At 43.3% G+C, this 21,586-nt stretch overlaps 1 protein-coding gene across 5 annotated transcripts in view; it reads right to left on the bottom strand.

Annotated features, from left to right (window-relative positions):
- Window positions 1-21,586, bottom strand: part of ERI3 (ERI1 exoribonuclease family member 3) — a 131,814-nt gene that overhangs the window by 97,786 nt on the left and 12,442 nt on the right. For all 5 annotated transcript variants that reach the window (XR_011727066.1, XM_071750394.1, XM_071750396.1 and 2 more), the window contains exons 3-5: window positions 9,975-10,091; window positions 3,591-3,650; window positions 1,348-1,439 (exon numbers count right to left, since the gene is read on the bottom strand). Coding sequence is in view for 4 of the 5 variants with exons in the window: in XM_071750394.1 (XP_071606495.1) it covers window positions 1,348-1,439; window positions 3,591-3,650; window positions 9,975-10,091 (269 nt within the window). In the remaining variant the exon portion in view is untranslated. The remainder of the gene's footprint in view (window positions 1-1,347; window positions 1,440-3,590; window positions 3,651-9,974; window positions 10,092-21,586) is intronic.

Here is a 21,586-nt window from a genome sequence, read left to right as displayed (position 1 = left end):
AGCAGTAAACTGGACTCTTAGAACAGTAATACATAGGTAAAAAACTGAGAAAAGAGAACAGATAAAAAGCAGAAGTTTAGCACATCCATGCAGTTGTCTTCGTGCTTAGTCCGTAATAGAAATTTAAACATGATAAATAGAGAAAAATAAGCCCCATTCTTAATTTAAACTGATAACACAGGTTATCGGAATTAGGAATATATACCAGCTCTGGGCACGGCCCCAGCACAGACCCAGATTTTGTCTCAGAAGCTCACATACCACACTCCTGTCTGGAGCATGGCAAATTTCTAATCTCCACTAGGGCTTGTGCTGCTGCTTCAGTTCTCCTATCTTGTCTCACTAATCACACCAAGAAGAGACAAGGAACTGCCACTCTACAAAGACCACTCTGCAGGGAAGAACTGGTGCTGATTGCTCCCAAGCTGTGTGCAGTTTATTTAGGCTTCTGACTTGGGGAAACCAACATCACAGTGAAAACCAAGTAACACTACTAACGAGTTGTGGATGTCAGTTTAGCATTGGATGTGTCAAGCCCACGGTTTACCAGTGTGATAACAACAGGAGTCTTTATCCAGCACTCTGAGGAAATGAAAAGCTGAAGAGAGATTATAAGAATCCAAGTGAATTCAGCACAATATGACGCCGATCTGCAAACACCTTACTGATTAAACTCATCTAATTCTTAAGACATTTAACACCACTTTTTTCAACTAACAGTTTTATACTGGTAGTCTATTTATTTTTATAACAAAGCACACATATACTGACACTTGCAGATCCCAGTGTGAGTCCCTACCTAGTACTCTCCAGATACAGACATCCAGCTGACGAAGATGACCTTAGCAATAAGAACACTGATGAAGCATGCCAGACTTGGTCTGCACTGTCTTTCCAAATTCTACTCTGTGATTCACACCTAATGTGCCAAGATGACAGAGAGAAAGCATTGCATGTGAAAGTCAGGCTAGGACCATTGCTTCATTTGGATGCAAAGAAACAGAGTTACATGTATGTATACTCAGAAATATATAGCCATCCTTTTGGAAAGTATATTGGATAAAAGAGAAAACAGTTTACCCAGTTTAAAGCTCCGGTTCAAACCTTTCTAGGGGTTCTAAAAAGATTCACTCACTATAAGGAATATCCTAGCACCTTGCACTATGCCAAGCACCCACCTGTCGTCTTAAACAACCCTACGCTCCTAATTATGCATTGGAAACAATTATTTGCCTAAGAAACAAAGACTAGAGACTCTTGTAGGCTTGCAAGGACAAAGACATATGCACTACAGGCAAGCACAAAGCAATTAAGCCCACAAAAAACTCCCTCCCCTTCCATACTCACATCACTTTCAAATCCCAGTCTCCACAGGTCACAAAAATCGACTTGACGCTGGGATCTAAGAGGCCTTCCTTCGCCATCCACTCGTCAACCCTCTGAAAAGGAAGGCAAGAAAAGGGGATGAGTTTTGCAGACACAGGCCGAGCCACAACAGTTAAACTCAGATAAGCTGCTTGCAATCAAGAGAGAAGAAAATTGTGATCTTATCCACCCTCTCCCCCTCTCTCTTCTTTCTTTGCTTGCCATCTCAACAACAGCACGTTTGGACCTTTGAAGATTTCTGATAGGAGACATCAAGCAACCAGAGCAGAGATGATCTTATCAGACACCACAGCAGCTCTGCTCGTGGAAGGATGGAAGTTGTGCAGCATTAACAGGACAATACAACTGCACTGCTACCTGGCATTCCTCCTCCACTTTTCCTCCCCCTGTACCAAATGGGTTCATAGTGAGTGCAACTCATGTCTCCAGTAAGGGGAAAACACAGACATCTTGGGACAGCAGCTCTAAACCTACAGCACTCCTCATATGCTCCAATATATACAGCTTCAAAAGGATATAGGAAAGGGGGCTAAACAGAAGGACTGGACACACACAGGCATTGTGCAACAGTGACAAGCAAAGCCACAAGTCCCCTTTCTCTCCAGGCTGGGTCTCTTTCCTCCCTACAGTTCCAAGGAGGTGCTTGTTCAAGGTACACTGTGGATTGAAAGTGAATCCACTACTCCTGATTAACTTCCCATAGGGACAAGTGTTCTGGATCCACTTCAGAAATGGGTTGTGTTAATCTGGAGGATGCACATCCACCTTGGGGATTAACCAGGAGGAACTCACCTAAACTAAAACCCCTGCACAGACATTTAGTCCAGCTACAACTAGCAAATGACATCCCAAAATCTTCTGGTGGCAGATGACAGGAAATCACCTGCAATTATGCAACCTCACTAGCAGTATTTCCAGAGCTTCAGCAAGAGAAATCCCTCTGCTTTTCCCTCACTTGACACCTTCCATTCCTGAATAAACTTGCATGCCCCAGAAGCTGCCTAACCCGAATCTCATTTTAATCTAGAAACATGCTGCTTTGTGAACATTTTCAGTCCAAATAAAAGAAATCTACAGAACTGTTTCCCCACTCCAACAATCTCCTGTGGAAACAGAATGAACCATTCTCTGTAATACTGCAGCACCGATGTGTGTTCACCCACCCAGGCAAAGAAGGCTCTCCCCTCCTGGGGCAGCAGACACAGGCTGGACCCACACCGCTGCTATGTGGTGTCTGGAGAGCACCAAGGAGAGCTCAGGGTTTGCCTGGATGCAAGATGTCACCTTCACAAAGCACCACCTTTGGTCTCATCTCACTGCAGAAGCCTTTTGGGCAGAGGACAGCGCTGCTTCTGCCTCCTTCAGACTGCCAGGATTTTCCAGGCAGCTCTGTATAAGGCTCCCCATAGCAAGGGGCAGCAGTAGTAACACCTTCTAAACTCCTTGATGCGAGCGCCTGTGAAGTGCTGTCTCCATGGAGGACTTTAAACCTTTAATTTGATTTCCTCAGATAAGCAATTGTTGCAATTATTCTGATTAGGAATAATTAGGCAACACAGCAATGGAAATCCTGACAGAGACAATGCATCGAACACCAACCTGAAGCCCAAGCAAGCTCTGCTTGAGGAGGTTTCCTTCACTATTTGACTTCCAACAAAAGCTATTGATGGAGAAATACTTCCAAGCTAATTAAACCCTAAATGCTTTAGGAATTCAACATTTTGCAGATAGCATTATTAGAACTGTATCTGCATCCGTGCATCCTCCAGATTAGATACTAGAGGCATTTTCTTTCCATACTACATGTATTATTGAGCATTTAAATAGGTAGAAAAATTTAATTTAATAAAGCACTGAGGGAGGGGAAAGAAAAAAGCAGGAATTCCTGAAGCAGTGGTCTTGAACAATATCTTAGTGTTTTAAAACTGGCTGAAGCAAGAATCACCTCTTCTCCTATCTACTGGCAGAAGCTTGGATATATTGTCAGCACCCTTGACATGAACAGCTGGAGATGACAGATCAATGGTTCAATACTCTCAGCAGTGTGTCACCAACGTGACAGCAAATGTTATTCTAATGAAGCTGTAATCATAGTCAAATTACGCGGTTCGATTCTCAGCAAGGAGAGGGTGCAGGGAAAGAGATGAAGAGGGAAAGACAGGACCAGAGGTCAGAGTTCAGGAACTAAAGGTTACTCTGCTTACCTCAAGCACTTGCTGGAGGCTCGGCTGACCATCCACCATGCCTTGAATAATCCCAGTCAGCTGAAATGAGAGACAAACAGAAAGCAGGCATCAGAATAGCACTCAAAAGATCATTAGCGAGGTCTCCTCTCCTGTCCATCTCACTGCAACCAAAACATGCTCTTGTAACCCACATGGACATTGCTGAGGAGGAGCCAGCCACAGCAAAGTGACCCTGGCCGCTCCCTAGACACAGGCAAGGGCACAGCTTCATCCCATGCACAGAAATATAGGGGGGCTCCTACCCACACCAGAAAACAGCTCTCTGTTGGGCAGGATCCGCTTCAAGAGCAGTGGTGCCCCCTGCTTCACGTACCAGCATGATGCCCAAAACACTGCCCTTTCCCAACACACATTTCACCAGTTTTGATGTTGCCCTGATGTACACAGGCAGTGGTAACTACTGGGGTCCCTGACCATTCATCCCTACTATTGCAGGGACAAAAAAATTGTGCAGTGTTAGATGAGCAGAATAAATAACTGTAAGTGAGACTCAGAATGGACCCCATCATCCTCGTCTGCCCACACACATGCTGTCCCATCATCCATCCCAGCACCCCTCTGCATTTTGAAATTGTATTAAAAACAACTGAATGAAATCAAACGAAACCACTTTCTTCCTCAGGCCTGGTCTACTCTGTTTTTCAGGAGGTTCCTTAAGAACAGGTCCTGCCAACAGGTAGCCCTGCTGACTGCAGCCAGACTGCTCGGCTGTTTAAAGTTAGACACATGCATAAGAAGATGCAGTCTCATGGGTCTCTACCTGCATCTGCCCAGGATAGCTTGAGGCACATGGAAAACAGATAATTTTTCTGTCTGCCTTCTAACTGACAAAATTGTCTTTTAACATATTGAATATTGGAGGTCGGTAGCTTGCCATCAATGCACCCAAGTAATTAAAAAAATCATTATTAAAACAAGTGCACACTACAGGATTTCACTTCATATGGCACTTTCCTGAAGCTACACATCTCACACATTTTCATAAAATAAAGGTCAAACATAGCCTTGGAGCATACCCTGCTGCCTGCACATGCATCCAAGTCTCCAGAAGCCATGGGGTCTAGTCAAGAGGTGCTGACAGCCCCCCACCAGCCAGAAGTAACTCTTCCACACAGACCAGCTCAACCTACTCATAAAACATAAGCCCTCTCACAAACCACAGGGCTCTGCTTTATTAAATGTGTGACAACTGAAAGAAGCTCAAATCGTTTCTGCCTCTGTTTCTCTGGCTGCTTGGCTTACAGCACTGAACTCAGAGGAAAAGGAAAAAAAAAAAAAAGAGATTAAACTCCAATTAAACTGTAATTACATTTAATGAATACCAAATACCTGACTCACTGAATAAGCTGTAAGTGGAAAGATTATTTTCTCATAGTTACTTCCATGGAATGGTAATATATACCTTTTAGGGAAAGTATTTTAATTTTAAGAATAGAGTTCCTCTAGGTAGGTTTCTCAAGTTCATCAAGCCATTATGAGGTGGAATATTAAGGAAGTAGAGGGACACAGACACTCTTTTATATTCCAGAAACTGTTTTTATATTAATCTGTATTTTAATTGGGTAACAGCTGCTACCTACAGACTTCGCATACTCTGAGACACAAATAGATTGGAGAGATTAATGCAAGACTCTTTAGAGGAGTTTTTAATGCTCTCTGGCTTTTTTTTTTTTTTTTTTTTTGCTTCTCTTGCCACAGTTCTTTCCATTGCATTCCCCTGGCAAAGGTGGACAGCTCACCAAGTGTAAGGCACTGGCTCTATCTCTCCAAAGGCAACTCAAATCAAACCTCTGCAAGTGACTGAAAGATGAGCTTTTGGGAAAGCATCAAAGAATTTGGGTTGGAAGATACCTAAAGTTCCTGCAGTGAGTAGGGACATCTTCAACTAGATCAGGTTGCTCAAAGCTCTGTCCAACCTGACCTTGAATATTTCCAGGGATGGGGCATCTTCTACCCCTCTGAGCAACGTTCCAGTGTTTCACCACCCTCATCATAAAAAATTTCTTCCTTATGTTCAATCTGAATCTATCCCCTTCTAGCTTAAAACCATTATCCCTTGTCCTGTCACAACAGTCCCTATCTTTCTTGTAAGTCTCCCTAAGTACTGAAAGTCTGCAATAAGGTCTCCCCAGAGCCTTCTCTTCTGCAGGCTGAACTAACTCCAACTCCCAGCCTTTCCTTATAGGAGAGGTGCTCCATCTCTCTGAATATGTTTGTGGCTCTCCCCTGGACCTATTCTGACAGGTCCATGTCTTTCCTGTAATAGGGATGACAGGTAACCTTTTGATATCACAGCTAGGACTGATGTAAATGGCTTCTACAGCTCCAGGCATCTTCAGGACTCTATCTTTTCAGTGCTGCATCCTGGATGGTCATGGGAGGACAGAGTGAAATGGCCTCATCCAGATCCTTCCCACCAAGAGGGAGGAAGGATAAGACAGACGCAGAGGTCTCACCAGAATCACTGACTGATCTTGTCCAAGATTCCTTCCCTGCCAGGCCACACAAAGTACCAATTAATCCATATAAGAACACACACACACACACACACACACACGAGAATCACGTTGCAGAAATCACACACAAGAATACAAATGGATATACCTGCTCCAGGGTACCTCTCAGTACAGGCCAGAGAGTGCTCAAAAGGGAGCAGATTTCTACTCTTTCACCCTTTCTATTATAAGTTCACATCCATCTGTAACACCCAATAGAGTGCATTTGGTCTGCAGCACTATCTGGTCTTGCAGCTTTGATAAAGCATAAAACCATAAAACTGCACAATTGTAAAGTTTCACTGGTGATCTCAAGCACATGGTACTTGAAACATAAACAAGCTAAAGACATTTATCTTTTTGTACTTTTATTGTTCGTTCCTTCAGGAATAAAAAAATCAATAAAAAATTAATCATAAAAAGAGAGCAAGTGCCATGAAAAAGCCTGTACAAGCACCTTCTGGGTAAAGGGAATCTCTCACTTAAGCTCCTGACATGAACTTTCTTGAGCATCAAACAACACACCTGTATCTTCCAAAAAGGCATGATGAGCTTTACATACATAACAACAGCTTTTAACACTTGTGAGCACTTTCCACCTTGTCTGTCTTTATGTTCAGCACACCCTCATGATAATGGAGCCTCATGACCTGTTGTTTTACAAAAACAAGTCAAGAGAAAAGGGACCAGATAAACGTTACAGTGAGCTAGCACTGGAAGATGTGCTTCTGGTCATCAGTGTAGGGAGTTGGAGAAACCTCCAGGAACCAGGGGAGAAACGAAAAACTAAGGGACAAACCAAAAGCTAAGCAAAGGCATGTCTTGAGACTGACTCTCTTCACCCTTGCAGAGACCCTTCCTGTGATGTGATGTGTTGTGCTGTGCTGTCTTCTACAAGAAGGAAGAGAGAGGAATGCAAGAGGTACTCCAGACCCAAGTAGTAATATTGAGAAAACTTGGTAATCCTCCCACACACCGTGTATACCAAGCAGTATTATTTCTCCACAGCAAAGGCAGCAAGTGGAGGGGAAAGCAGCAATACAGCAGGCAGGCTGCCCTATAATGTCAGCATCAGTGCTTTTCCTACAGAGTTTATCTGGAAAACCATCGTATTTCTACTCCAAGACAGTTTGCTGATTACCTAAGCACTTGTCTCTGGTGTACAATCTGATAATCAGGCTTGGTCTTTCTTTGTAGACAAAGAGGCCAATAAATCTCACCCTTTCTAAGTAGAGGTGCCTAAAAAAAGCCCTTTACTGGCATTTAGCAAAATGGATATTTTTCAGAAAACATAAACCAGCTGAAAGTCAATGGCAAACACTGTATCTGTGCAGGCAGCAGCTCTGCAGGAGCTGGACACACAGCACACCTCAGCCATGTCCCCAAGGTCTCAGGTCCCCTGCCCCTTGTACCTGGTCTAGCAGGAGCCATTGACCCCACAGGTCTCTGTGCAGCCACTACAGCCTCTGCAAAAAAGCAGCTAAACATACAAAAGCATATTTTTGCAACTGTTTAGCAACCAGCTCAGTACAACCAGCTCACCTGTGGCTCTTAAGGCAGGGTTTCAAAGTCAGCCCCAAATACAGGGCCAAAGGACAAACCATTACTGCTCCAGCACAGTCTCACTCCCCAGACCTCATAGCAGTCCCTGCAACAGGCAAGAGGACCACCAAGCCAGAGAGACAGAGGAAACAGTGTGCAGTGAGCAGCACAGGCATACTGGGGAATTGCTCAGGAGCCAGTGGCTTCCAGGCTGAGATTAAAACCAGCTCCCTAATCCAGGCTGTTAATAACAGAACTTGCCAAACCTGGTGAGTTAGGCCACTTTGTGTCACCGATACACACTAGTGAGGGTTCTGCAATCATTCTGCCTGCTGCCCTCAGCACTGTTCATTTTTATCCAGCTCTGGACACAAGCCACCAGACTAAGGTCAGCAGCAGAATCTGAAGCATGATGCTGCAGCTGGGACACTTCAGCCTGTCCTGGGGACTCCTGTGCACACACAGCCTGCATACACACATGGTCTTGATTGCTTGAGGGCTCCACACAGGAGAAACAAACCTGCAAACCACAGAAAGCTGCTCCAGGCTCCCAAGAGCAAGAGAAGGCAGAGAAACCAGTGCTGGGAGACAGGAGCACTAGATGGGCTTAATGTCTCGGTCATAAGCTCAGCATCCAGAGAACCCCTCAATGTGCTCAGGCTGCAGCAGGCAGCAGAAGACTCCAGACCCAAGCTTTGTTCAGCTCAGGCAGCCACACCAAGCCAGTCCCGCAGACTCTCTCCCATACAAAATCTTTAGAATCTTTAGCAGCACAGGGGTAAGGACACAACAGAGGAATTTCCAGAAGAAGGAATTTTGGTGGGAGTTGATGAATGAGATGATTTCTCTCTAGAATTCAGCTGACATACAAAACAGACATCTTGGGCTCTGCTCTAGAAGACATTGGTCTTAGTGAAGATGAGGTGCAAGCTGTGAGATTTATCACACTTGTACAAGCATATGTTCAGCAAGTCTCATGGGGATAAGGACAGCCAAAGTAGTTGTCCAGCCTTCCAATATTAAGGTTGCAAAACTGTTTCCACTATAACCCTCTGCTGTTTTCACACATTTATAGCTTTCTGAAAGCCCCTCACCTGGGAATAATGTTTTCTATGCTCAGTCTTTTTTTTTTTTTTTTTTTTTTTAAGTTTAAATAAAATACCTTCAGCTTGTTTTTAGTTACATAAAAAAAAAAAAAAAAAAGTATTTATTTTTACAATGTGGAAATATGGTAGGGGCTGGCTGGTCCTGGAGGGACTCCACCTAACACAGAGGAGTAATTTTTTCATGAAGTTAGCTTGTCCAAGAAGGACAAGCACTTCAAAGACCTGCAGACACAGAAGTTGGGGAAAACACACCATGGTCTCAATGATCCTGGATGAGACAGGACAGGGATACCCAGATTTCCACAGTCAGTACTTCAGTTCTTGAGCTGGCCAACATCAAAATAGTGGATAAAAAGCAAAAAAGCTCAAAGCAAAAGGAACTTAAACTTTGTTTTGATGGCTACAGCAGGGAGGAAGAACACATTTGCAGAAAGAATTAACTTATTGCATTGAATAAAAAAACCCAAACCAAACAACTCACAAATCAACACACATGCAGGCACACGCACTCACACTGGTTTCCTTTGAACCATCAGAGATCACATTTACTACCTTCCTCTTCTCCTCTGTGTCTGGGGAGAGGTGGACATAGCTCAGGAACAGCTGTTCTCCACAATGACAACAACCAAGTAACAAGAGGCCAATTCTCCAGCAATCATTTCAAGTGCCCCAGAAGCACAACATCAAAAAGAAAATCTTAAATATGCAGGCATGGGTTATTCTACAATTCTAAAGGTCTCATCAAATCCCAACAGGCAGGCCCAAAGCATAGCCATTAACAGCCTCTGAACTATGCAGCCATACAACATTTTTTAAAAACTTGTACTATGGTCTCTTTGGACCTTCTCCACCAAAGAGCAATGCAGCACAATCATGAAGAGCTTACAGAGAGGCTACGGGATTTTGAGCACCAGCTAACATGCGTGCTTTTATTTTCTGGTCACCCAGTCAGATGTCCTTTAGTTGTAAATACAACTGAACTTAGCAGATCACAGCTCAAGTCATTTATGAATCCAAAATTAGGTCTTCACATGATACTGCAATGACGAAAAATTATTATTCCCCTTGTCCTTAACTCAAGGCTGGCATGACATTCTGCCTTGCAGCTGTACCGAGAAGAGGCAACCCCAACCCCTGGTGCAATGGAAACCTGCTTCCCAGGGAGACTCTTGGAGCACCAGGGAACCTTTGCACTTTACCTCTGTACAGAAGGGCGTAAGCTGGGGATGCACCACAGGCTGAACATACATGTGAAAGGTGGATTCAATCTCCATCGTCCTGCCATTCAGCTTCAAGATAGGGAATTCGATGATCTCCTGAAGAGGGCAAAAAGAAAAGCAGCTGTTCATTCAAAGCAAACAACCAACAAGGATGGAAATGATCCTGTATAACAAGCTGGCTGTAAAAAGAGAGGCCTGACAGTCCCAAACAGAAGTCTGACACAAAACTCGGCACAGTGAGGGGTGGCAAGTGGTGCTGGAGCACAGAGCACATCCAACACCATGAGTGAGGAGGAGGATGGTGCAGACACTCATTGCAGCTGGGACAGGTGGCAGGGTGTCTCTGCTCAATTGCACACACGGCTGCCTAAGGAAGACAATCTGGCACCACTCACATGTCAGCTCTACCCAGGGAATGTGGAGATGCACTTGCAACAAGCTCACATTTGTTTAGTAAGGACATCCCAGGGAGACTGGGACCTCCACAAGACCATCCTCACCTGCTTCACCTTGCTGTCCTTTTGGAGGACACCACCAGCCAGACAACAGGAGCTACTGTATGAAAACACGTTCTTCCCAGAAGTTGAGGAGCACTGCTCTCCTCTAACAGAGCAAGAAGAGGAGCTGGAAGCCCCCCCGTGGAAAATCCATCCCTACGGGATACTGCACAGTAGCAAGCCCTGCTTAATTTTCCTCTTTGTAGCCAATTTATGCTGATAGGGAAATAAAAACGTTCCTTCATCAGAAGAATGTTCAATTATTTGAATAATCAGCAATCAAAAATTTACATGGACCTGTTAATAAAAAGTTTAAACAAATCCAGTTGCGATGGATTTCTCAATTATTAAAAAATACACATGAAATTAAAAAAGCCACCCACTGAATAAAAGCGATAAAATCCTTTGTGTTCACCCCCCTCCTTCTCTACCCCTTCGCCTCACTCCAGCTTAATGTAAGAGGAGAAGTGACAATTTGTTTGGTGTCTTTAAAGAATAATTTGTCTATGTTATTTAATAGAGATGCATGGCACTGAGGTTCTGGAGTGCAAATGAGCCCACTGAGTGATATCCATGCAACAAACCTCTCTAATCACTTCTGGAGAGAAACAGAGAGGGAGAGAGAATAAAAAAAATATTGCTTTTTAATATTCAAAAACAGTTTGCAAAATTTAATCAAAGCAGAGCAAAAGCTAACATTTTTACCACTTTGACATTTTTATTAGCGCTTTCATAAATTTTTAAAACATGAATGGAATTAGTTTAACAACAAAAAAAAAAAAAGCTGCCTGAAAACATCTGGAAGAGACAAATAAGAAATAATAAAAAATAAAATAAAAAAATTCCAACTCCTGTGAGTAAAATTAGCATGTGGAAAATGCAGCCGCTGCAGAGGAACTAACACAGCTTTTGGACCCTGACTGCAAACCCCATGACCTGCAGGCGGGTTTTACCATGAGGTCATACATTTGAGCTGATGACATCACCACTCCAGCAGGCAGAGGGAGGGCAAAAGGATGGGTCGGTAAATAAAAAATTAAAAAGCAACAAATACTATAAATAGCCAGAAGAAACACCCAATTTCTATGGTAGACAGAGCCCACAGCCACAGCAGAGCAACTCCCAGGAGCAGACAGCCCTGACCAGGGCACGTTAGGAACACATGCCACCAAGATGGAAGGTTGGAGAATAAAATAAAATAAAGTGTTAGCAGTGCTGAAGTGCCCAGGTGTGTATACCAAGCAGTCTTAGCTGCAGAGGACAGAGGGCTTAACCATTCCCCCACAAACAGCTGTGCCACATTCAGTGTGTGCCATGCAGCCAAAGCAGAGCGAAAGGTTGGGCATATCCTTCCCCACAGCCACACCACCCCACCAGCAGTCACCAAGTTCCTAGAAGAAAGAGATGAAACTCCATCCAAGGGCTGGAAGGGGAGGAAAACACAGGCAAAATGCAGGAGCATCACTCTGGATTGCCTGTTGTGGAGGAGCCAAACCAACTTCAGCCACCCATGACCACCCATAGAAACATTAGAAACACCATCTGCCTAAGAAACACTGAACAAGATGATCCCCCCTTCAAAACAACTACCAGATAAACTCTGAAAGCAGCAAATTCCTATTCAGAAGGAAAAGGGACTGAAAAGTTTGAAACCAATGGAGAGGACATCATAAGCGAGCCAGGCTTAACCCCAGGCTGGGGATTAACAAAACCCCATCCTTCAAACCAGGCTGGGCCAGCTCGGTGCCCCTCAGGTCTGCATCACACCCAGGGGGTGACCACAGAAGCAGGCAGGGCAAGACGAGTGTCCTCCCTCCCAGAGAGGGACACACACCAGCTGGATTTCACAGCAGGGCTGCATTGCCACGTGGAGATCAGTCCTGAGGGACCAGAAACATCCTCAGGGGCCATCAAGTGGCTGGATGCAAAGCAAGAGTGAAAGACAGCCCTGTCACTGATCTGATACACAAAGGCATCGCTTGCCTTCCAAAACCAAAGGCAAAAAAAAGCACTTCCAGGAGGGTCAGATTAAGACAGACGGAGGAAATAAAAAGTCATGCTAAAAAAAATGTGGAAAATTTAACAATCTCCAGAACGCAGGCCTGTGGGAAGTGCATGGCTGGGAGCAGGGGTGGAACCCCAAGAACGAATTGAGCATCCCAGGGGAAAGCACAGCTGCTCTCTTGGGCTTATTTAGTCAGTTTTTGAAGCAAGTAGTAAAGAACCTTTCCCAAAAGGCTGTTTGTCTGAACACTTCCTATAGCAGAGGTTTTTTTCCAGTCTCTGGCAGTGTTTGCTCCACTGGTATCTAAGGCAACAGATACCAGCCCCATGAAATCAGCCCCACTCCTCACTAACAACGTTAGCCAGTCCTGCAATGAAATTTAACCTGTGACACTGCTGTACTTTTCATTTAAACTTTCATTTGGAGAGAAGCAGTGTTTGGAGACCCTGCAGTTTGTCCTGCTAATAAAGACAAGTGTTGGGACCTTTAAAGGTGCCATTCATCTTTTGCCTTTATTAAATTCAATTTTCTTAAGCCCATGATACATCATGAAATTAAGAGTTGACATTCCTGAAGAAACAAAAATATCTATCAGACATAAACAGAAAGGAGGGAAAGAAAGAGGCCTCTATTACGAAGAATTTATGGCTTAAAGTTGATCTGTTTCCACTTTTTTCTTTTTTTTTTTTTTTTACAAGCATATGGTTTGTTTTAGATCTCCAAAATGTTATTACAGATCTAGAATTTCATTAGTAATTATTATGAAATGGTGAGCACTTAGACACACACACACAACCCCCCAGCAGACCATGATGCAGGAGGCAGCCGGGCGCTCTCTCATGTTTCACTGCAGCCCAGTGAGCTCAACATGCCCAGCTCCATCTCTACCACCAATGACCTTTGCTTCTTCTTCCCAGGTGGGAAAGGTGGAGGTGAACAGCACAATGGAATTAAAAAGGAAGTATTCCACCAATACCTCCTTTGTTTTATCAATCTGATCATCCATAAGCACTACCTTGAGATCCTCACCCATTTCCATTTCCAACACTGAGTACCAGTTCCCACTTCAGCCATGATTTGGGACCTCCAAATTAACCCCACACACAGCCCCAGTTTTCTTTACAGCACAACCAGAAGTTATGGATGTGCTGAAATCATGCTGAGAGTGTCCAGAGGCTGCAAATAGCCACAAGCAACCAGAAGAACAAATGTGCCCGTTTGAATTTTGTGAGCACTGCAATTAGGTATTTTATTTAGCACTGCAAAGTAACTTGAAAGGAAATCCAGGATTCAAGCCACCAGCAATAAATAAGCGGGTTTTTATTTTCCTTTCATTGTCATGAAAAGTTGAACATGTTTTCTGTTGAGAAATTCTGCATGCGGCTCCCAATTACAAGGCATTTGCATTTATATTGTTGGAACACAGAGCTTCTAAAATCAATATTAACACGCTTAAAGAAAAAGACATCAGCACCCTCTCCCTCCTCTCAGCTGCGCGCCCAAACAGAGTAACAATAGGAACCTACAGAGCCACAGGGCTTGTACGTATCCATTACCAAGTCCACCCTCTTTACAGCAACCTTGCATTTATGATTGCACAGTACTTGAAGCAAATCTGTGTGATTCTTGCTTTTTAAAAAGGCAAGAAAGTTCCCAGGTGCAAGCCTCCCATGCAATCCAGCTGTGCCAGGCCAGTGCGCTGAGCAGCAGGAGGAGGCTGCAGGGTAACTGCAGAATGGCTAGGGACTCGCTTTTAAGAGGGATTTGAAAAATTCATACGGGCATGTAAAAGCACTGCTATAAACCCAGCCTTTCACTACCCAACCATCCTAAATGAGAGTCCCCTCCCTTTAACACTGGAGCAGAGATGCACAAATTCAGCTGTCTTGAACTTCTTGCTCATAAAAGAAATTAACAAGCACACAAGTATACTCGCTGAATAATTCCCTGTAACAGACAGACACTGAGTTCAGAGAAGAAAGCATGTGAACTTGTAGTAATTCCCTGAAAAGAATCTTTTTGCTCATAATTTTGGATCTGTGAGCACTTACATCATTTGAATACAGAGCTCAGCAAGAACTTCCTGGATCTGAAACCTTTCAATCCAGAAACTCATGTGCTAAGTGGACAGGGAACACTTCAGGACACTGATTTATATATTTGAGGAAGACCATGTGGCCTGTTCAGTTCAAAAACTACCAGAGAATAATTTATCCTTTCCACCCACCCCCATGTGAAGAAGTTTAATAAACACAAGAATAAAAGATGCCCATAAAAATCAGAGCTGACTGTTCAAAATGCCATAAAAACAAGCAGAGGCGGTTGAAAGGGATTTTTTCTGATAAAGGAAAACATAAAACTTCCTACCAAAAGGCCCCTTTACACCTTCAAAAAAAAGTAAGGGCAAAAAAGGCAAGGGACATTCTGTGGAGAGAGTGACAGGCTCGGCACCAGCTCATTTTGTTGAGGGATGCTCCCTCACTCACCCCTTTAAAGAAAAGTCATTTTATGCACAAGGAGCTTATTTCTTAAACAAACACTCGTGTTTTTGATTTACACCACGGGCTGCTCCTAAATAATTTATGGCGGGTTAAATTTATTGCACAGCCCTGGCCGGCTGCAAATTCGAATTGCCAAATAATTAGATTTTAGGGCAATGCTTATAAATTATCCGCCGATTTGTCCGGACTTGTTTGTCAGTTGCTTTGTGCTTCAGGTCATCTTTGGCATTTCGCTGTTTGTGTTTTAATTGCTGATTTACACTTTGACAGATGAGAGTTGATGCCTCCAAGATCGGGGAGGGGGTGGGGGGTTGAAGAGCAGGAAGAATCAGAGCTTTTAAAGCCTTGTGATTTTCCTTTTTTTCCAAGGCAATTAAAATCGAAAAGGGACATAGTAAGGACAGCACTAGCCTAACAGATCTACCCCCCCAGTTTCCATCCTCTGCTGTAATTACTATTTTAACTAACACGGTTTCCAAGTGAGCAGCCTTGCACTGGTCCTCAGGGGCAGTAACCAAGATGACCTCATAGGTCTTTTCCTCACTTCTAGATTTTTATTAAACTAACCAAAACAAACACTGTAAAAGCAGCACCTCTGCAGTGGAGGACTGCAGGACTTCTGCTGAATCAGGGCTATGCTGACTTTCCAAAGGATGCCTACCTGCACATATGGTGAGGAGTCTCTCAGTGCTTCTGTTCCAGGTAAGTTGTTATTACTTTGTACAGATTAACCCTGCCAAAAGGTCTTTGGGGAAGCAGCTGACCCCAAATTTCTTTTTCTAATACTAACTAGCTTAAAGTACACATACGTGCACACCCAACAACTGAATGTATTTAAATAATTCGTATATCCATTAAAAGCATGATGGGAAGTACACATCAAAATCAAAACAAGAGAACCAGCAGGAATATGGAAAGGTCATAAAACACTGGGATAAGATGATGTGAAGACAAATTCTGCTGCCTGACCATTGAATATCCTTCCTCCACCTGCTTGAGGTAAAGCTCATTGCATTCCTTCAATACTGAGGCACTGGAGCCCAATGTCAAAGGCTGGATTTCCTCAAAGATAAGTCTTGAGTTGCATTTTGGGTTCTATACTGGCATCAAACGTAGCTCTTGTTTTTAGGTGCTTCCTTACAACTGCGAGGGAGAGGGACCATTTCTCTTTCTTTAATAGAAGCTGAAATTCCCATCTAATCACATGCCTCCAGGAGCCTGAGCTTTAAGAGAGACATCTAGTCCATGCACCTGCCTGAGGGCAGCATCACCTCCCCCTAAATCATTTCTGACTTTGTCTAGGCTGGTTTTACAGACTCCAATAAGAGAGACTCACGTGCTCTCCAGGCACTCTATCTTTCTGTTTCATTAGTCTTATCATAGGAAAGTTTTTCCTAATGTCTAATCAGAATTTCTCTTGCTGTTGTTTAAATTCATGACTGCTCTTCCTATGCACAGCAGACACAGGCCAGAACATTGCCTTTCTTGTTTTTGTAACAGAAGATCCCATCGGACATAATCTCTCTTCACTGCACTAAACACAACCTCAGTTCCACCCATCCTGCACACACAGTTGCTTTTCACAGACCCCTGGTCATGCTCACTGTTTCCCTTTTGAACCTCTTGAAACAGTCTCAGGTTATTGGATTCCAAAGTGAAACACTTCCCCAGCTGAGGTCTTTTCTTACAGGGACAAGAAAAGGGGGATCCATGTCTTACAAACAACATATTTCCCCTCAACTTGCTACTGAGGTCTTCAGGACTTCTTTTATACCTGTCATTGTACCTGAAATCTTGAGGGGTGGCTCACACCCTTCTCCAGCCATCATGAACAAAACTTTTGCTCCCAGGCTGGGTTCTGCCTCTCTAACATAAGCATCAGCTCACCTGCCAAAACCCAAAAAGCTTTTTTGATCTTTCCAGTAGCACCCAAGCATCCTGAATAAGGCAGAACCTCCCATCTGTCCCATCTTTCCACACCTGGGACAGACATCAACATTTCAACTGATTTATTCAAGCACTATTGACATATATTCAACTACCCAGAAAATCTCTGCTGACAAAGACAACAACAATTTAAGCTTGACAGTTTGGAAGAAGTTTAGTACTGAAACCAGGTCACAAAGAGCACACACGTATTTCCAAATATTACCCTTCTATTGAAAGATGACAGCTACACTGTATCCTTTTCCATGTTTGCTCCTTTCCACCACAGGCAACCAACCTTTCCAGTCTTTGCTGTAGAATTATCAAACTGTTTCAAAACCCAACCTCTTCACCTGATATTGAGCAGCACAAACAATCAATGTTCCCAGGAACACTAAAACATCTGGGACAGGAAGAAAGGGCAAGCTAGTGCATGTAAATGAACACTCAGGGTTTTACAAACATCACAACCAACTGCTGGTGACAATGCATTTCTGCCTGGCAGTTAGGAATTAAGTAACATGACCAAGAGCTATTTTGCCAGCTAACAAGTGCACAGATCAACAAAGAGAACACAAGGACAGTTCCACAGCCAACTTGGCATGAAGGAGAGAAAACACGAGTCTTAGGCATGTCCTGTACCCTTCTTGACAAAAAATTGCTGAGCTGCAGTTTCTCTTTACCAGGAAAGCTTTGCCCAATACTGAGAGAAGATCGCCTCAGCACAGCAAAGACCACTCCCCAGCAATCACAGCAGCCTGAGAAACGACATCCCCATGCAGCACTCTAGACAGGTGCCACATCGTGGGAAGATTATAATCTGTTTTTAAAACAGCATGCTGAGATGCAAAATAACACCTGTGTCTCAGAGGCTGCAAAACAGCAGCAGGCACCCACTGGTCATGGACAACTGTACAGGCTGTGCATGCAGCAGCACAAGCACAGTGAACATACAAACCTATGGCACACATCCCCTTCCCTTCAGAAATGCACATGGTGTTAACATTTCCAGTGGCCCATCAGTGGCTTTCCAGAGCTGAAGAAACCTTTAACCACAACAGAGAGCACTTGTACATTCCTGAGCTATCATGGATCTTTTCTTTTCAGGGTGACTGCCGCTCAACTACTTTCTGCTGTAACAACAAGTCTACTTAACTTTGCAACTTGTCACCTAAACGATGTGTAATGTTTGCACAGCTAAGGATACAGTGTTCAAACAGCACAGGTCGGGAATTGCACGCTGGGATGCATAACTGATGCGGGGTCTCCGCATGCTGCAAGAGAAAGGGCAACATGACTGATTGCTTTAACGTAGTCATCTCATCAGCCTGTCAATACACAGCTGAAAGCTAAGCAGGTTGGGTCAGGTTAGGACGGCAGCAATTGGCCACCTGAGTGCCTTGGTATTTTAGGCTTGTTGCTGTAATAATGCTGGGTTTATATCTTCAAGTAAGAAATTGCTTTGAATTTTTTTTCATACATCAGATGTCTTGCCTGGTGGTCTCGTGGTTGTGCTCTCCAGGAGATTTGGGTTCAGTAACTGTTCATGTTCTCTAGCTCATCGGTTTTAAATAAATACAGCTAATTCTGTTGCCTGAAGCCATAACCCTCTCTGTCAGATTCATATGGGTCACAGCAAGGTTGTTCCTACTTACTGGGAGAATGAGGGAGGTCTCCAAGGCAAAATGACTGCCACAGAGAATACAACTTCTGAGGGTTACACTACACCTGGTGCCTCAGGTCTTTCAGAAGCCTCTCCAAAATGCTTGTCTCCTCTCTACATCTTCTAAAAAAGACATTCTCCACAGTGAAAACAACAACAACAATAAAAGGATTTTACAACAGTCCAACAGAATTGCAATGGAAAACTTGACATACCAAAAATATGACTAAAAACCAACGGTAACTCTTTAATTTTAGATGCACCCTGTAGGATGTGGAGCTTTTCAGAAAAATTTTAATTGCTCAGAGGATCTAGCTACAAGGCCTCAAAAAGTTCTTTCAAAAGATTGTTCAAAAAACTAACGTGAACAGAAAAATCCATCTGCAACAGCTTTAATATGAACTGTTTACTTCCACTCTAGCAGCTTAAAACATTCTTTTACAAGAATGGCATAACAACAGATATAACTGGCCAAGAGATAATATTTTTTTTTTTACTAACATTTAGTAAAAATTAAAAAAAAAAGACTTTAAGTGACTGTGTTACATTCATTTTAACAGCATTTCTCTAGAAACAATATTGTAAGAACTGAGAACGAGGTATTTAAAACTACACCCAAGCCTAAACTGCATGAAGACAGGTAATGGCAGATTAATATTCCACTGTAATACTTAGGCACAAGAGTGCTGAGTTAAAGTTGCCATGGGAAACAAGCCTGAATTTCTTCACTTTTCAGGAATTCACAATCATCCCTAATAAGGGTTTTGGCAGGTGATTTCTAATGCTTAACAGCCAGGCAAAAACCGTGCAAGAAAGCTGCTACATGGGAATGTCTCAATAGAATAGGCAGCCATGGGCACATCTCTATTACCCCCCTCTGGTAGGACTGCAACAATCTGTTACTTTGCAAGCAACCCTTTGCATTCCCATTCTGGCCTTCAGCTAGGACTGCCTTGACATCGGATCTGGAGAGTGCTGACTGAAGAGCATGCAGATGTCTTGCAGCCTGCTTCCCAGCAGACTAGAGGTCTCTCCATAACCTCGTCCTGCAGCAGGTTTGTGATTTTAGGGATGTCTTCCTCCTAGAAGTCCTCTGAGCTTAGGCTACATCTCCCAAGGTACCTTGCCCATCCCCTATCTACTCGCCCTGAGCAGTGAGCTCAGCAGGCACCACACATCTGTTGCTACGGCCTAAATTTGGTGGAAATCAACATCTACTCCCATTACAAGGCCAGTCTATAAATCACATCAGCTCAGGAGCAGAAACACATCACCCAGTTGTCCCTACCATGGGAATGAGATCATGAGTAGAGCAGTATGGGCAGCGATCATTGGAACCACTCCAGCTGCACCTGCCCACCAGAACCGCCAGACATTGGTTTCAGGAGAAAATGCCTGCAATGCTCTTGTACACCAGCACTCACAGCCTGAACCCAGTTTAACCTTGCTGTGCATTTGTACTTCATACTATCTCACAGAAAGACTGGCTCCCATTTGTTACTGTGCTTTTGCCAATCAGAAAATGTACTCTGATCACCCAGATTTGTTTGTACACTGGAAAATAAATTAGCAACTGAACATATGCTTATTCATAGACCCAGTGTTTAAGGTTTCATGTTGAAATGGTGAGTGCTGTTCTGTATTTATTAAATTACCAGTCGCATTCAGCTTCATTCTACAGAAATCATTAAAAATTTCCCCACAATAACAATCAATATGCATGTTAAGGCAACTTGAAAAATGTAGAATACACTAAACAAAAGCAGCAAAATACTTCTGTATTTAAAATGTACTGTTTAAGAGAACAAGGGAAGTATCACCTCTAAACAATTTATTCTTCTGCCTCTGGTCACAACCTTCTTCAGCAATTAGAAGGTCTGAACATTTCAGATCTTCCTCTTACAGAGAGTTTTGAAGAGGCAAATTTCTAATTCCCAACCAATTATTGAATCTGAGTGACTCTGAGACACTGAGAAATACCTGAAAAAATGATGTAAAAAAAGCAACTTCATCATTACCAAAAGCTCATTTAGCAGCTCAGCAACTTCCACATCCAGCTCCTTCTGCCACTTCAGGGGTCTGATACTCTTTCACACTTACAGGTAGCAGGCATATAAAACTTATCTATTATTTGTTCTCATTTAAGTGGCTGTAATAGATTACAGTAGAGATAAACATCCTGTGTAGAAGCCTAATTTAAAATTCAGCTTTGAACAGATGATTTCTATCTTTGGACTTTTTACATTAAAAAAATCATCACTTTTCATCCACTCTGCTGAAGTTGCAGGCAAGATACTTGGCTTGCTGACCCAAAGAGGCACACCCAGCTCACTGCATTAATAAAATACAGGCAGCCATGGATCTGAGCCTGGGGAGCTCTTTAACACAGTCACAGAAAGCACTGACCACCATAAACACTGGTGTATACAAGGACAAAGGGACAGAAGAACAAGACTCCCTTATATCAGTGCATCTTCTCTTGTGTAGCTAAAGCACCACATGCACCTGCTCCACAGCATGACAGTGTATGAAAGTAGTAGGCACTTGTAAACTCTTAGCAGACAGTAAAGGGAAAAAAAAGTCAGAGTCAGAGCTAAAAAATGAAGCATACTCCCACTGTCACAGTCCAAGGTCCACTGACCTCTACAGAATTGACAGCACCCACCTGACCCCACTGGGCTTTGGATCAAATCCCAAATCCACAAGGTAAGCCTTAAAGAGAAGCAAGGGGCCAGACATAAACTTTCCTTACTGCCAACCTCTCTTGACCTTTGGCTGGCTAAAATATAACACAACATGGTCTGTGTCTCTATTCTTTCAGATTTTCCCATCTATCCATCTGGGGCAATGCAGTTAAACCCTGCACCTTCTTCCCTCTCTGGGATGGTCTCATTACTCAAAAATATATCCAAAAACCTCAAAACTCAGCTGCCTTTTTGTGATATACAGATATACTTGGATTTAGGGGCATAACTGCTGAAAGCCTTTAGAAGTCAGGA

This window comes from Heliangelus exortis, chromosome 8 (genome assembly GCF_036169615.1).
Source record: "Heliangelus exortis chromosome 8, bHelExo1.hap1, whole genome shotgun sequence".
NCBI classification, from domain to species: Eukaryota; Metazoa; Chordata; class Aves; order Apodiformes; family Trochilidae; genus Heliangelus; species Heliangelus exortis.
Note: the sequence above shows the minus strand (reverse complement) of the source record. Positions and strands in the feature narration are given on the sequence as shown.